The sequence below is a fragment of the Sebastes fasciatus genome, chromosome 20, assembly GCF_043250625.1.
Source record: "Sebastes fasciatus isolate fSebFas1 chromosome 20, fSebFas1.pri, whole genome shotgun sequence".
NCBI lineage: Eukaryota > Metazoa > Chordata > Actinopteri > Perciformes > Sebastidae > Sebastes > Sebastes fasciatus.
The window spans coordinates 7,459,166-7,475,071 of NC_133814.1; the positions used below are offsets into that span (position 1 = coordinate 7,459,166).

The 15,906-nt window shown below is 41.3% G+C and overlaps 3 protein-coding genes across 5 annotated transcripts in view; 1 reads left to right on the top strand and 2 right to left on the bottom strand.

Annotated features, from left to right (window-relative positions):
* LOC141758882 (CASK interacting protein 2) overlaps positions 1-4,012 on the top strand; it is a 67,967-nt gene extending 63,955 nt beyond the window's left edge. For all 3 annotated transcript variants that reach the window (XM_074620653.1, XM_074620654.1, XM_074620655.1), the window contains one exon: positions 204-4,012. In XM_074620653.1, the coding sequence (XP_074476754.1) occupies positions 204-300 (97 nt within the window). In that variant the 3' untranslated portion in view covers positions 301-4,012. The remainder of the gene's footprint in view (positions 1-203) is intronic.
* Positions 1-15,906, bottom strand: part of LOC141758888 (sulfotransferase 2B1-like) — a 326,098-nt gene that overhangs the window by 184,866 nt on the left and 125,326 nt on the right. The gene's annotated exons all lie outside the window — the stretch shown is intronic.
* LOC141758884 (Na(+)/H(+) exchange regulatory cofactor NHE-RF1-like) overlaps positions 3,117-15,906 on the bottom strand; it is a 28,741-nt gene continuing 15,951 nt past the window's right edge. The window contains exons 2-6 of the mRNA XM_074620657.1: positions 12,996-13,169; positions 8,592-8,745; positions 8,342-8,388; positions 5,350-5,445; positions 3,117-5,018 (exon numbers count right to left, since the gene is read on the bottom strand). Of these exons, the coding sequence (XP_074476758.1) occupies positions 4,869-5,018; positions 5,350-5,445; positions 8,342-8,388; positions 8,592-8,745; positions 12,996-13,169 (621 nt within the window). The 3' untranslated portion in view covers positions 3,117-4,868. The remainder of the gene's footprint in view (positions 5,019-5,349; positions 5,446-8,341; positions 8,389-8,591; positions 8,746-12,995; positions 13,170-15,906) is intronic.

Genomic DNA, 15,906 nt, shown 5'->3' on the forward strand with positions numbered 1-15,906 from the left:
AGAGGCCAGACACACCGCTACCCGACGGTAAAGATCAAAGTATCGCGCTTCACATGTCGACCGTCGTATATTCTTGTAAAACGTCCGGTGTAATCTGCAAAGACACCTGGTGTTGTCACGAGTTTATTAACCGGTGGGAAATTTCCCCTCACCGTCACATCTCTAAATCAGAAGGCTTGTAACAATCCTATTTGTTTTCGCAGTGGCGGCAGCACAGTGAAGGCTGCGGGAAATATTCTCGATGACATCGGCAACATGTTCGACGACCTGGCTGACCAGCTGGACGCCATGTTGGAGTGACAAGGAGATCAAAATGAACCTTTGATGCTGGTAAAGAACAGAGACAGTGGAGGGATCATCTCCATCACTCTGGATGAATCAATAAGATGCTTTATTTAATCCCTCAAAAAGTGCACATTTGAGGATTTCCTGCACAACTTTCTTTTTCCAATATTGCCCAGTTTTTTTCCAACGCGAGCACTTCGCCTTAGGACACACACCTGGGAATGTTATTGGAGCTACAACAAACAGCAGCTGCGAGATCAGCTTCCTAACATCTGTGTGTGTGTGTGTCCGGTATATTATCACTAAAAGGGAATAAGGGTCCATTTTATTCACATTACCTGTAAATATATATGGATGAGTCTATGGTGGCACTGTGTATGTGTGTAGTCAGATATCTTTATACTGAGTATATTTATACTTCTATATGTTTGTTTTTTAACAAATGGAGTTCCTATTGACTGTTTAAATCATTCTAAGTGTATATTAGCATAACTGTGTTATATATATTTTGCTGCTTATTGTCTATAACATGGAAAAAAAAAATGTTTATTGTATTTAAAGCAGCATATTCCTGATATGATTTGACATGTTTTTTTTTTTTACCAAAGTCTTTTATCCTCTTCAGGAGGCACATTATATGGGGCTTCTGTCAGCACAAAGTGAGGAAGCATTCTTTCTTTAAAGCGTTCTCGGCAGTGAGAAGAGATGTGTATCAGACTGTGGAGCTCAGTCCACCTCCCACTAACAGTTTGGAAGGTTTTAACAGCTCGCCTCAGGGTGCTATGAAGTGAATTTACTGTAAGTGTGGCTGTTTTCAAAGAATGGGGAGATGCTTTTAAACATTTCAAACAGTGGCCTGTTAACAAAGCATTTCAAAAGGTCAACCTTTATGAAAGAAGTTGTTCATTATTTAGTGACTGAACACTGTAAAGAGATCGGGAGTCTGGAGTGTGTTAGTTTAATTATAATCAATTAATACATTTAAATGATCCCAGCACATTCCAGACTCCGTTGAAGAAGAGCAGGGAGCTCTCACAAAGCAGTTACAGGGTTAACTCTGGTTTATGGTCTTACTTTCTTTACTGCTGCAATGAATGAATTTCCCCAGTGGGAATCAATAATAATTGGACTGATAAACGCAGAGTTAACAGACCCAGCTGTTTGTGAGACAAGATATTCAGGATTACCAAAGTTTATTGAAGCCAGATATGTCAAAGACTTTGTAAGTTTAACTTAACGTTGGGGAACTAAGAGCTGTTGTTTTGTTACTTTCATTTACCCATCCCTCTCTTCGTATGCACATATAGAGGATTCACTAGGGCTGGGACGATTCACCTATCTCCCCATTCCATAGTATCACGATACTAGGGGGCCGATTCCATATGTATTGCGATTTTTGTTAACTTTTTTAACACTAGACCATCGGAAAAAAGTTGAATCGTATACTTCTAGGGACTTTTACTTTGGAAAATATCTAAATTAATAAAGTAAGAATGTTTGATTTTCAGCCTGTATATAGTCAGAGATGTCCTGAAGTCAAATATATCAGTCATTGTCAAGCATTATTTATTAAATTTTTCCAGCAAACCCAAAATATAAAGAATAAATAAATATAATATAATAATACATTTTCCTCTTTAATTTATAAGGGCTATGTAATGCTTTATACTTCTGGTGAATATAATCCAATCAATCTTATTTTCAAATATGTATTTTGTACATACAGTTCCCTTTTGTTAACACCTTATTTTGAAAAACGGATGTAGTCACTCCGCTAACTTCTCCAAGTCCGTCTCTAGCTCTCCCGTCAGCTCTGTTCTCTTTATACATCCATGGTCAGCTCCATCGGGGGCTGTTTGAATGCATCTAACATAAATGTCAGTATACAGTATGGGTGCTCTACAGTTGTAGCGTCGGCCCATTTGACCACGGATCGAACGCACGTTACCGCGATACGATAACGTTTCCTGTCCACGACAGAGTTAGCATAGAGGCTTCATCTGTGATGTCTAGCTCTGTTTTTCCTGTCAATGTGTGAAACCCAAAGTGTTTCCATACTTTCCTGGATGTGTAATGTTTACCACTTTGGATTTAACATGTGAGGGTGCAGGTCGTTATACTTTTTGGTTTCGGCTCGCGGCGGCCGGCTGGTTTGTTTTGGTTGACGGAGTCGGAACGGATATGACATCACGTTACTCAGACTACAACAATAAAAGCGGTAACTTCCGTCTACCTCCGCATAGACTCAAATGAAGCAAATACATCGATTCTGGCATTAAAAAATCTATTTCAAAAATCCTAAAAAAATTGCGATACATAGGTGAATCGATTTTTAATTTCCCACCCCTAGTATTCACTGCAAAAAACAATGCTTTTATTATGAATTCATCTGACGCCACTGTCAGTCATTTACTACACTTACTGTGCAGTTGTATGCAGCCTTCTGTGGGCCATCCTCTTTTAATCCTAAATTAATCCTACATTTGTCCTTACAAAAACACTGATTTTTTTAAAACCGCCCTCAGAAAGTTCTTCCCAAACCTTTGCAGGGAGAAGAGATGGGTGCACTGTAAAAGAAAATCAGGGAGTTGGCATATTTTTAAGATTGTGTTTTTGTTTTTTTTACATCAAAACATAAAGTATTAGCACTATTGATTCCTCTGTTCTATGTTGATGGATGCCTGTTACTTTTTTTATTAATATTTCCATTGAATTCTGTATCATCCTGTAAATCATTAAAAGGAGAATTTGTACTGAAGAAGTGTTTGTCCGTTGCTTTCCATAGTTTTACCCTGGGTGATGCAAATTGTTAATATACAAACCAGACGCGATTCCATTTGATCCAAATGTTATATTTGTCAATGCTCATCAATACATTTCTACAGCACAGAGCCGGCATCAGTACAGCCCGCACATTTTAAATCTTCACATGGTAAAAGTCTTATGTGTCGTCGATACTCGGACCGACTGATGCGGCTTAAAAATTCCTGCAATTTCAGCGGAATCAACACAACTTTAACTGAGGAGCTTCATTTCTCTCACGTCAGTCAAAATAAAAATGTCCTCTTTAATCATTTACTCGTGTATGTACAATCATCCATCAAGAGCAACATGAAAAAAAAAAAATCTGTAATTTCCTTGAATCATAAAACCATGACAGAAAACCCTGGAGGGAAAGACAGACCAAGAAGTTTCCAGGAAGGCTAACGGAGCTTTCACCGCTCTACAAACTACAAAGTCCCTTCAACCATCTTAAGACTTTTTATCATTCTGATCTGATGGTGATGATTAAAAACACTAAAAACCTATCGTCATGGAATGGTTCTGTTGGCATTAAGGGCTCAGGAGACGTATTCAGCATTGATCATTCACAGGTACTGACGAGAGAAAACGGATAATCTTTCTACTCTAGTTGCTGATTGCAGACATCAAAATCTGACATTCGTTTTTAGACTGTAGATTTAAAATCTTGACTGCCCCATTATTATTCCTTACATGGTCCTTTTCATATGAGAAACTGTACATTACTATTTTTCTTTTAAACATTCTTCTTAATATATTAACATTCATTCCCGTGTGTGACATCAACCATTATTAAAACATGAAGAAAAGTGGCAAAACTAGAGATGTTCCGATACCATTCTTTTTACTCTTCCCGATACTGATTCCGATAGCTGAACTTGCGGTATCGGCCGATACTGAGTACCGATCCGATACCAGCGTGATATTTATAACAGCTGTTTATGTGTGGATGTGACATGATGTACTTTTGTAGTTTCTAACTGAATCTCCTACTGTACGAGTCGTGCTAAGTTGCTGCTGATGAAATCCAACATTTCCTGATTTTGCTGCTTCATAATAAAAGCTTTTAAATAATAATATAACGGGGGACTTTTATTGTGAAGAATATATAGGAAATGAAATGTGTCTTTCACCGTTTTACAGCCGCTCTTTTGAGCGCTAGTCACAGCCGTGGTTACACACACATCCTCGAGCAGGTAGCTCTGTAGTAACGGAGACGTAAATCCCGACGCGCCAAGTCATGTGTGGAAAAACCCTACAAGACATGGGAACTTGGCTCGTGTCTTGAGGAGTTGTAGCATTTATTTACCGTCTATAGCCTGAACTGTACACACTGCACTGCTACGCTCACCGCTAGTTACGGCCAACTTCTTTACCACAAACACCGACACTCACGCTAACGTTAAGCACACGACCTACGCACTTAGTTACTCCTTAAAGGAGTTTGCTACTTGTATAACGCATTTTAGTTTAAAAAAAAATCTTAAAAATACATAATTAACAGACGTTTTGGCCTGGCGGGGAGTCATCTCAGACCCGGCGGAAACCCTGGTATCTGATCGGTGCGCAGACTGCCAAATTTGGGGGCAGTATCGGAGGCATTTCTGATACTGGTATCGGAACAACTCTAGGCAAAAAACTAAATTAAAACAAATAAAATCAACAAATAATACTGTTTAACAGTTTAAATGAACATCGTCTGTCGAAGTAAAGAGCGAATCCAGAGACGAGACACGGGGCAGTAGAGACGGGAGTCAGGAGGACACGGACCTGATGGGGTTTTATAAGTTGCTGAACAGTTCGTTCCTCTTGCTCCAGTCCATGGTCGGGGCTTTCTTGGCCAATCGTTTCTGCTTGGCTCGTTCTTTGGCCTGGGCCAGTGACATGCCCAGACCGAGGCCGTCAGCTGGCGGGGCCGGGGCCGGGGTAACCTGGAGATGCACACACACACACACACACACACACACACAGTAATATCAGTATTTCGTACATTTGAATGACACGATTTCTCTATAAGACGATACAGCAATTAAAAAAATAATGAAGCCAAGAACCAGGTGTGGACGGGCCTGTGGCACACGAGCCATTCCCTGGACCTGAGCCTCCCTTTCCTCCCCTCCTCCCCCCCGAGGCCGAGTGCGCTCAGGGCAAACTGTGTAAAGCTCTTTGAAACACCCTGTATTATGTGTTGGCAGTTCTGTATTTACTTCTCTCTGAGTTGTATCAGTGAAAACAAGTGAACGTGTGTTGGTTGCTGTGTACCTTTGCAGGTTGGGGGGGGCTGCTGGTCGCTGCTGGCAGGGAGGCGTTGGAGGAGGCACTGGAGGCTGACGAGCTCACCGACACTTTAGGCTTCACCTATTTAAACAGATATAAAAAAATGCATACTGGATGAGATTAAACGGTCAGTTCAACCAATCACAGAACAGTTTATTGTCCATATTGTGAACCGTTTTCATGGGAACGGTGTAGATGATCCAGGGCCTGATCTGAGCCTTTCATTCTTCATGTACATATCACGCAGTAATACTAAACATCACACCACCGTTTATAAAACTGTGACATTGTAGGAGTTTTTGACAATGAAAAAGGTTTCATCAATAATAAACTAATAGAAAATAATCACTGTATTGGTCCCCTTAATCTGTATTCATAAATAAAGTGAAAGTGAGTTTTTTACGACATAGTATACTATGACTTATGACTTACTATATCATGACTTAATATGACATAATACTATGACTTTTTATGACAAAATATACTGACATAATACTGACTTTTTCACGACATACTATACTATGAGTTATGACATAATATACTATGACTTACTGTACTATGACTTAATATGACATAATATACTATGACATTACGACATACTATAATATGACGACATACTTATATTCATCTCCAATTTATTTAGGAGAAGGCACAAATCTCATGATCAGATCATCTCAAAACTTAAACTCTGCGTGGCTGTGTATTGTGATGTGGGTGATTTTTATTTTCAGGTGTTGTGTCCAGCAGGGGGCAGTACACCCATGCTGTCATTCATCCTGACATGCAGTTGTGTCTCTCAACCATCTTCTCATCACTTACTTATTAAAGCTGAGGCTCAGTGTCAGCACTAATCTGAAAAAAACTGGTGTTAATATTAACACATCCCTGCTCATGCCCACATTCTCACAGCTCGCTCTGTGTGACCTGCAGTTACCCTCCTGTGTGAGTGACTCACTTCATGTATGGATGAAAATTGGCATCCAATTCGTAAGCAGTTGGCTCTTTCTAAAAATAAACTCGGCGCGTCTGTGAGTGGCTTTGGACAAATGCTACAATATGCTGCGTAACACAAGAGCCCTCTGGTGAGGTTTGCCTAACTGCTTGGAGAGCCTTTTAACACATGCACACATACTCAACCACAACAAACTGCATTTTCATTTAGACACTCCTTCTTTTTAATGGACATTCTATTTCCACTAATAGCTTAAGAACCTCTCAAGATATTGGACTCTTATTTGACAAGGAGTGTTTTATGTCAATGGTTGGACTTGGAGCTGCTATTCGAGATATTTCAACAAACCGAACAGTGGCAGCAAAAGTTGTCTAAAATGCAGTTATGTAGTTCTTTTTCTTTTTAACTCAATCAGATGTTGGGTAAAACCAGACCCATCAGTTTTTATGGTCAACTGATAACACGGATTAAGTACACACACACACAGGCATATTTAAGGTCAGAGGTCGTCATAGCGAGCACTGTGTTACGCTGGTGAATGAGTGATTGTTGTCGCTGCAGCGGAGAGTAGAATCTGCCTGCATGTGAACAGCGCTCGTTAGTTATCTCATTAGCATAATCCCCAACTCGCCCTGAGAGTTAAAGCCACTTCAATCCCATGATCCTCCAGGACACAGAGGAGAGAGAGAGAGAGAGAGAGAGAGAGAGAGAGAGAGAGAGAGAGAGAGAGAGAGAGAGAGAGAGAGAGAGAGAGAGAGAGAGAGAGAGAGAGAGAGAGAGAGAGAGAGAGAGAGAGAGAGAGAGAGAGAGAAACGCACACTGGTGAGCTCTTGTTGCCATGGTGAAGGGTCAGCCACAATGTCACTAGAGGGGCCAATCCACTTTTCCCATGTTGTCACTGTGTGTGTGTGTGTGTGTGTGTGTTTGTGTGTGTGTGTGGTGAGAGAGGAGGTGGAGAGTGTTTACTTTTGATAAACTCGCCCTGCGGGTGCCAGTGGAATGTCACACCAACGCATACGGACCGCTAATTAAAGGAGCATTCCGTCGATTTGACACATCAAGATGATGATGAGGAGAGGTACTACTACTCAAAGAGTTGGATTTGGTCTTCTGTGGCTCTGGGGGACGCTTTGTTTTACGCCTGAAACCCTGATTAACCCTGATGATGTCACAGTGATGAGGGTTATCTCGAGGTCTGCATTACAAACCGAGCATCGAAAACACGAGCTGCGTTTTGGGAAGTGTAGGATCCGGTGTTTTTGGATCTCGACCGGGGTCCGAAATTAACACCCGCCAAGCGCCGAATGTGGGTAGATTTTCCGTTTGGCGGGTAAATCTCAGAGGGCTATCCGCCACACTGACTGGGTAAACGTTACGGGCGCGCTGCTTCTGTCCTCTGCTCTCTTTGTTGGAGTTTGGTAGTAACAGCCCGGACACACCAGGAACGTCAGGAGCGCGTGGCGGCTGCGTTACCTGTTGTTTTTTATTTCGGCGTCCTTGTTAACAGGTTAGAGCAGCCACACTGCCCGCGTGTGACGCGCGTCTTCTAGAGATTAGAGGTCGCGCCTATTTTTGACACGTGCCGCGCGCATCTCACAGCAACAACAGAGAGTGACAGTGTGGTCCGTCCGAAACTGGTCCGTCAGCTCATAGTAGCAGGTGTCACATTTCACATACGGGACGAGAGAGAGAGTCGACAGGCAGAGAAATGGCAGAAGATTTGTTGTCGAAGAGCTGGAATCCATCCACTGACGTTGAATCAAAACATTTTGTAACGCGTTATCTCTCAGACTCAGGTCTGTGTCTGTGTGCTGTGTGTGTTTTGGAGTTTTAGAGTGCAGTCTTGACAGGAAACACATGAAGACACACAACGCTGTCCAGAACTCCTAATCTCCTACCAGGAATGTCCAGAGAGGATCAGTGGGGCTTTTCCCAGCCACTATCTGTGTGTGTGTGTGTGTGTGTGTGCGCGTGTGCGTGTGCGTGTGTGTGTGTGTGTGTGCGCGTGTGTGTGGTGGTCCTTACCACTTCCTCCTCTGATGCTCTCTCTGACGCTGGCTCAGGAAGAGGTCCTACAGGGGGAAAGAAGACATAAAGGCCTCACTTCATCTACATTTTGACTCTACAGGCAGTTAAAACTAAACTTCAAATCATTTTGTTCCTGATCTTTTAACACTGTTATGGTAAAAACGCAATTAGAATAATTCTGGAAAATTACAGACGTCTGACAGGCAACCTTTACAAAGCCAAATGCGATTGGTGTGTGAGAGCATACCGGTGACGTGTTCCTCAGCGGGCAGGACGTTGCATCTCTTAAAGAACTCGTCAGTCTCGGCATCCACCACCAGCAGCGTGGTCTCGTCTCCTCCTGCTTTGATGGCTGCAACCACCTCTGAGTGCTGCATGCCGACCACTGACATGCTATTAACCTGAGAGAGGACAGGAGACAGGAGAGGAGTTTTACTATCTTACTATTGTGTTTTTAGTTTGCAGTCTGCACAAATTGAGTGTGTTCTTCGGGACTATTCCAGAACGCCAAGTCTGCAATAATTGTGTCAGTGACAGATTACGGTCACATGGTGTTGCAGTTTAATTGCAGATTCCTTTGAAAAGTCTCAAGCTCCAAATGATAATGTGGCATTGAGATGAATTAAGCAAGTTTGCAACAGTCTGTTACTTCATTTTCACAAGTGATTTGTAGTAAATGCAAAACCAGTGGTATGGTCCTTTAACCAGAACACATTCTTATGTTATATGCGTTATAGATATTTATACAGATATATTGAAGCCGTATAAACAATCCATTGTTTCAGTGTTTTTGAGGAATCAGTTAATCATCTAATTATTTCAGCTTTATTCTTTTTAAGAGGTTAAGCACTCACAGCAGCAGGTGCCATGATACCAAATAAATAGCCGAGGTTCTGTATGAATGGTGGATGATTTCCAATTGAGCCCTCGTTGTAAGACCAAACAAAACTCCAGATTTGCAGAAATGACCAAAACATTTCTTTGTCACAAATCTCCAAAAGAGCTGCTTTCTGAGATTTTTTTGGAGAAAAGCCCCAAAATAATCTTTAAAATATAGCTAAAAAGCAAAAACAAGCACTTTTAGTGGACGATTGGCGGTGGAGAGTTGTCTGTGCCTTCGTCTTAGAACTTTAACCATTTCACAGTGTGTTTTCAGTTCATGAAAGTTATTTATAACCTTTTGGTCGACGTCCACTTCTCAAATGTGTGGTGCCTTCGAAATGAAACTCGTGAGCTCGTGTTTACAACATGGGAAGTGTCGTGTACACAATATGCTTGGCGTTCAAGTGGTTAAGTCGTGAGAACACCACTGTTAAGCAACGGCAATATTAACTCTACCCTCATCATGGCATCTAGAAGCCATAGAGGCTAACAATTTAGCAAGCTAGCAAGTGGGTAACAAATGCAAGAAATGCAAAGGCATAATGACAGAGGGAAAAGATGGAATATGAACATTTTTCTCAGACACATTAAAAAATTACAATATATTCACTTATTATGTACCGAAAAATGAACTTCCATGGCCTCCACTATTTCTGACAATGTTGTTTAGCGGTCAATACTGGACCAATTTCAGAAAATATTGCCCCCATTAGTCACTTAGACACAAATACATGGGGGAAAACCTGAACCCTACAGGTTGAAAAATACCATCGTTAATACAATTTGCCATCACTAGACTGAAGCTACAATAACCCAAAACTAATCATTCCCTGTTTACATGAAAAAATGCCTTGCACAGTGGGAAACACTCCAAAGGATGATAAGAACATTGGACATAAATTAGGTGGTATCAAGTAAATGATGATGTTTTTGTAAGGATGCCAATTGTGTGGCTGTAGTGTAAAAAGTAATGAACGTAATGATACCCTGCAGAAGAGTAATGGTGCCGGTGACGGAAAACGTTTGGTACCAGTGTTATTACAGGGCGCGGTAGACAAGCATACTCCCGGAGTTGGAACTAATCAAGCATCCAGGGGAGATAAATCACTGAGGAATTCCTGTGGGAGGAAGATCCGAGGCGGGAACACCGTCAGGAATCTCCCCCACCCGACTCCCACAGTGGCTGTGAACATTGGACAGGTGGTACAGAACATTCTGCTATATTCCACTCCAGTGACCCTCTGCAGAAAATTTATTAAATTCCCAGCATATTTGTTTTTCCGAAATCCACCTCTAAAAACCTCCACGTCGTCCCCGTCATGAATACGGTATGCGGTATTAACTTCATTTACAAAACCCCTTCTCCTCTACATTTGAGAGGCCCTGCAGACTGTTTGAGCAGGCTGTTAATTCAGCCCACAGATGCAATAAGTGGATTAACTCTGACCCTGCCATGTTCAACATGGCCAGAAGGCCTGGTCGTCTCACACACACACACAGCTAGGGAGAAAATGATGATTTCTGCACTCTTTTAAACACTCTTTACTCTCTCACACACACACACACACACACACACACACACACACACACACAGGAGCCTAGAGATGAACACACTTGCATGCGTGCAAAATCATGTACACATTACAGCTATATACACCCTCCATCCAATAATAACCTAATGCTTAATGGGATTCCAGTTGCCCGTTTGCCCACTGATGTAATAGGATTACAGCTGATACACATACAAACAAAATAAAACAACAACAGTATTGGGCAAAACTCTGACCACTCAGGAACAATGTGAAGAAGTGACTGTTAGGGAAGTCACGAGAAAACATACTTCTGTACCAAATCGATGCCAAAATTCAGAAAATGTGATGGTACTTGTTTTCTACAGTAGTTCAGGTACCGTAGGTTCAGTCAAGGCTAGAGACTAACGCAGCGGGCAACTCCAGGGTCTGAAAAAAAGTAAATTATGGTCCCATTTAGAGTCAAATAGACGATAAAGCATGGGAGGCTTTAGGGCATGGCTACCTTGTGATTGACAGCTCGCTACCACGGTGTGTTCACGTTTTCATCCTACAACTTTAACCCTTTCACTGTGTGTTTTCACTTCATGACAGTTAATTATAACCTTTTTGTTCGCCTAAAAATGTCTTATTCTACGTACAGTTGTACTTAGCTCCACCCTCTTATGTCACTTCTGACTGCAAAAACCAAGATGGTGACGGGCAAAGACCAAGATGGCGACGGCCAAAGACCAAGATGGTGACGGGCAAAGACCAAGATGGTGACGGCCAGAGACCAAGATGGCGACGGCCAAAGACCAAGATGGTGACGGGCAAAGACCAAGATGGCGACGGCCAGAGACCAAGATGGCGACGGCCAAAGACCAAGATGGTGACGGGCAAAGACCAAGATGGTGACGGGCAAAGACCAAGATGGCGAAGGCCAAAGACCAAGATGGTGACGGGCAAAGACCAAGATGGCGAAGGCCAAAGACCAAGATGGTGACGGGCAAAGACCAAGATGGCGACGGGCAAAGACCAAGATGGCGAAGGCCAAAGACCAAGATGGTGACGGGCAAAGACCAAGATGGCGAAGGCCAAAGACCAAGATGGTGACGGGCAAAGACCAAGATGGCGAAGGCCAGAGACCAAGATGGCGACGGCCAAAGACCAAGATGGTGACGGCCAAAGACCAAGATGGCGACGGGCAATGGCAACGGGCAAAAACCAAGATGGCGACGGCCAAAGACCAAGATGGTGACGGCCAAAGACCAAGATGGCGACGGCCAAAGACCAAGATGGCGACGGGCAAAGACCAAGATGGCGACGGCCAAAGACCAAGATGGTGACGGGCAAAGACCAAGATGGTGACGGGCAAAGACCAAGATGGTGACGGGCAAAGACCAAGATGGCGACGGCCAAAGACCAAGATGGTGACGGGCAAAGACCAAGATGGTGACGGGCAAAGACCAAGATGGCGACGGGCAAAGACCAAGATGGCGAAGGCCAAAGACCAAGATGGTGACGGGCAAAGACCAAGATGGCGAAGGCCAAAGACCAAGATGGCGACGGGCAAAGACCAAGATGGCGAAGGCCAGAGACCAAGATGGCGACGGCCAAAGACCAAGATGGTGACGGCCAAAGACCAAGATGGCGACGGGCAATGGCAACGGGCAAAAACCAAGATGGCGACGGCCAAAGACCAAGATGGTGACGGCCAAAGACCAAGATGGCGACGGCCAAAGACCAAGATGGCGACGGCCAAAGACCAAGATGGCGACGGGCAAAGACCAAGATGGCGACAGCCGAAAACCAAGATGGCGACTTGCCATTGATGATTACATTATGATGCATTCAGGCTCTGGTCAGTAAAAATGAGGGAAAGGTAAATTCTAACATTATCATGATGTATTCAAATGTAATCCCGTAAAATGTAGTTTTGGGCGAGAAACTTGAATAAATCCAGTTGTTTGAAGGAGAGGATTTCACAGTGATATAAAATAGATAATAGAGAGGTGATTTTGACCCGTTTAACTTCCTAACAAAAACTAGTATACAAATGGTAATAAAGGAGTGGATGTTGAAGTACATGGGATTAATTGTTCTACTTTAGTTTTTTACCTTGGCATCGAATTGGTATCGAGAATTGTGGAATTTCACTTGTATTGGTATCGACTACTAAATTTCTGGTATCGTGATATCCGTACTGATTGTGCATGTGACTTAGAGAATGAGTGAATGAATGAGTGTGTGTTGTGTACCTGGACGATCTTGTCCTGTGGTCTGACGCCTGCTCTGTGTGCTGGAGAGTCTTCATCCACGGCTCTGATGAACTGGCCTGGTTTGGACTTTTCACTGTGCAGGTTGAAGCCGTAGCCTGTGGTTCCCTTCTTCATGTGGCAGAGACGAGGCCGCAGACCGCCTCTCTCCTCCTCCTGAACACATACGGGAGAAAATCAAGAGTTCATTAAAAAGGTGTAATCAGTCATATTTTACTGTCTCTCTGTACACAATAATATCAATAATGTACAGTATCATGAGGACTTGGGCTTCATTTGTGTAGCTGATTAATGCCACTCATTACTGTGTTCCAACAGCTGCTGAGATTTCAGACTTTATAAAAAGTTACTAGTGAGCCCGGCTCTGTGTATTTCCTGGGAATAGTCATGGCTCCCAGAGCCTCTGAAATAGCTACGGAAGCCCAACTCCACCAGGAAAATAAAAATAATAAAAATAAAATGTTGTATGAGACAGTAAATCAAAATTAGTAAATTCATTATTATTATTAGAATAATAATTATATTATTATATATATTATTATATTAGAGTTATTACTTTTTTTGTCAAACATTAGGAAATAAATCAAGAAATAATTGAATATTATGAGATAGTATTTCAAATTTATGGGATGGAGTCAAAAGTCCTATGTCAATATTATAGTCACAAATTGATTAAGATATGATTAGATATTGATTAAATATGAACATCACATTTTTGACTGTCAAATTATGAGATATTACGTCAGATTTATAACTTAAAATCAAAAGTTTGATTCTCTAAGTCAAAACTATGACTTCTGAAGTAACAATTATTCAAAATCTTAAATGAATAAGCCAATATTATATTTACAAATTATAGAATAGAAAGTCAAAATATAGCAAGTCAATTTTGAATATTAAAATTATGAGAGAGAGAAAAAAGTAAGAATTATAAGATAAAATATAAAATACTGTATGTTCAGATGAGTCAAATATATCATCTTTTAAGGCATAACTATGAGAAAGTCAATATTATACATACCAAATTAAAGTGATGTCATATTACAAATAAAGCGATAGTAAGTACATCAAAGTTATTAATTAGTATGTCACAATTTTGATTTATTTCATAACTTTGCCTTGAGTTAGAATTTGGATATACTATCTCATAACTTACTTCAAGTCAAAGTTTGGACTAATAATTGTATAATAAATAACTAACATTGTATTTTGACTAAGTATCTCTTAATTTAGATTTTTCCATAGTTGCAACACAGCAAACTTTAGCTGGCCAAAACATCACATTCTAACATCTGACAAACAGCGCTAGACTATGACTTTGTCAGTTGATTAAGAAAAGATTGATTCTAATAAAGACATAGAAGACTTTGACATTTCATAAACCGTTCTAGCACATTGTTTTTAATGTACGTAGCTACAGAAACAGCAGGTCTAACAGCTATAAATATAACAGCTGTAATATGTAAATCTCATACTCATGGCTTAATGGTTCGATGGTTTGATATAGCAGAGTGAATCACAAAAACAACTGACAGCAACAGCAGGGAGAGAGACCATTACGTGACCATCTGTGATGACAAGAAGGATGTGACATATGCTACTTCAGCCAGTGAAATTTCCAGCCTTTTTAGTAAAATTCATCTTTTCTCTTTTCTGCAATGCAGTCCACTTCTACGTCAATCTGACATTCCACATCAATACAATCGTTACAGGTTTGTTCTAAATGACAGGGTGTGTACGTCATGAAACTTCCCTATTTATATACTGTATGCATGGCGCTTATTTAGACAAATTACATATCGAGTCACACCTAAAAAAGCATGACACTTAACAAAGTCTTTCGTTACAATATGATCTACATGGCCCTCAGACAGATGCTGACACACATCATAAAACAGATTATATAGTACACTGCAGCTGACTTCCTTTCCTAACTGAATGAAACTGTAGCAGGTCGCTGCTCTCTTGCAGTGGCTAATCCTGCTGTGGCCTACTGTACGCCCAGTTAAGAGTCTAATCCCATGTGAGGGTGAAGGACCTCTATATTCATTTAACCATTTAACATTAGAGCACTGCTGCTCTGAGGTCATGAGCTACGCCTTTATCACGGGACTCCTGGAAAATATTGTTCAGGGGATTCCTATTACAAAAAAGGGACAGCTCCATAAAAAGGCGGTCATTTTCCAATATGTCAATATAAAAATTGTTCCTAGTGTTATGCTGCCAACTGTACTTTAAACATGCACCATCAAGATAACTAGTCAGTTTCACAACTAATAATTAATTTAACTGTGAACACATTATATATGATCCAGCCTGGGGAAGTGTTGCAGACATGTATGGAAGCCCATTTCTGCCAGGAAAAATGTAAATATTTACAGTACGTCAAAATGCTGAGATGCTACGTCTTAATTATGGCGATAAGTCCGAAATTTAAGTCAAAGTTATGAGATAGTAAATCAACATTTTGATTTACTATCAATCAATTTTCACTTAAAAATCAAAACCATCAAATTAGTATCTAACAATAATTTTGACTCGTGTCACTGTATATAAAAGTGGACGTAGTCATCGTGACGTCACCATTAGTTTGTAGTCTACCGTTTTGAAGCCTCGAGTTTTGCATTTTGGCTGTCGCCACCTTGGTTTTTTGGAACCAGAAGTGACCATATTTTGAACAAGAGGGTGGAGCTGGAGCGAGGCCAGGTATCGTTAGCAGCTAACGCTAGCTAGGTTAGCAAGGTACGTCTGTAATTACGCGTTAACTTTGATATCTAGGGATGTCACGATACCAGAAATTTAGTTACCAATACCAGTGAAATTCCACGATTCTCGAAACCCAATTCAATACCACTGTAAAAAACAATAAAAAACAAAAAAACCCTAGTGTTAA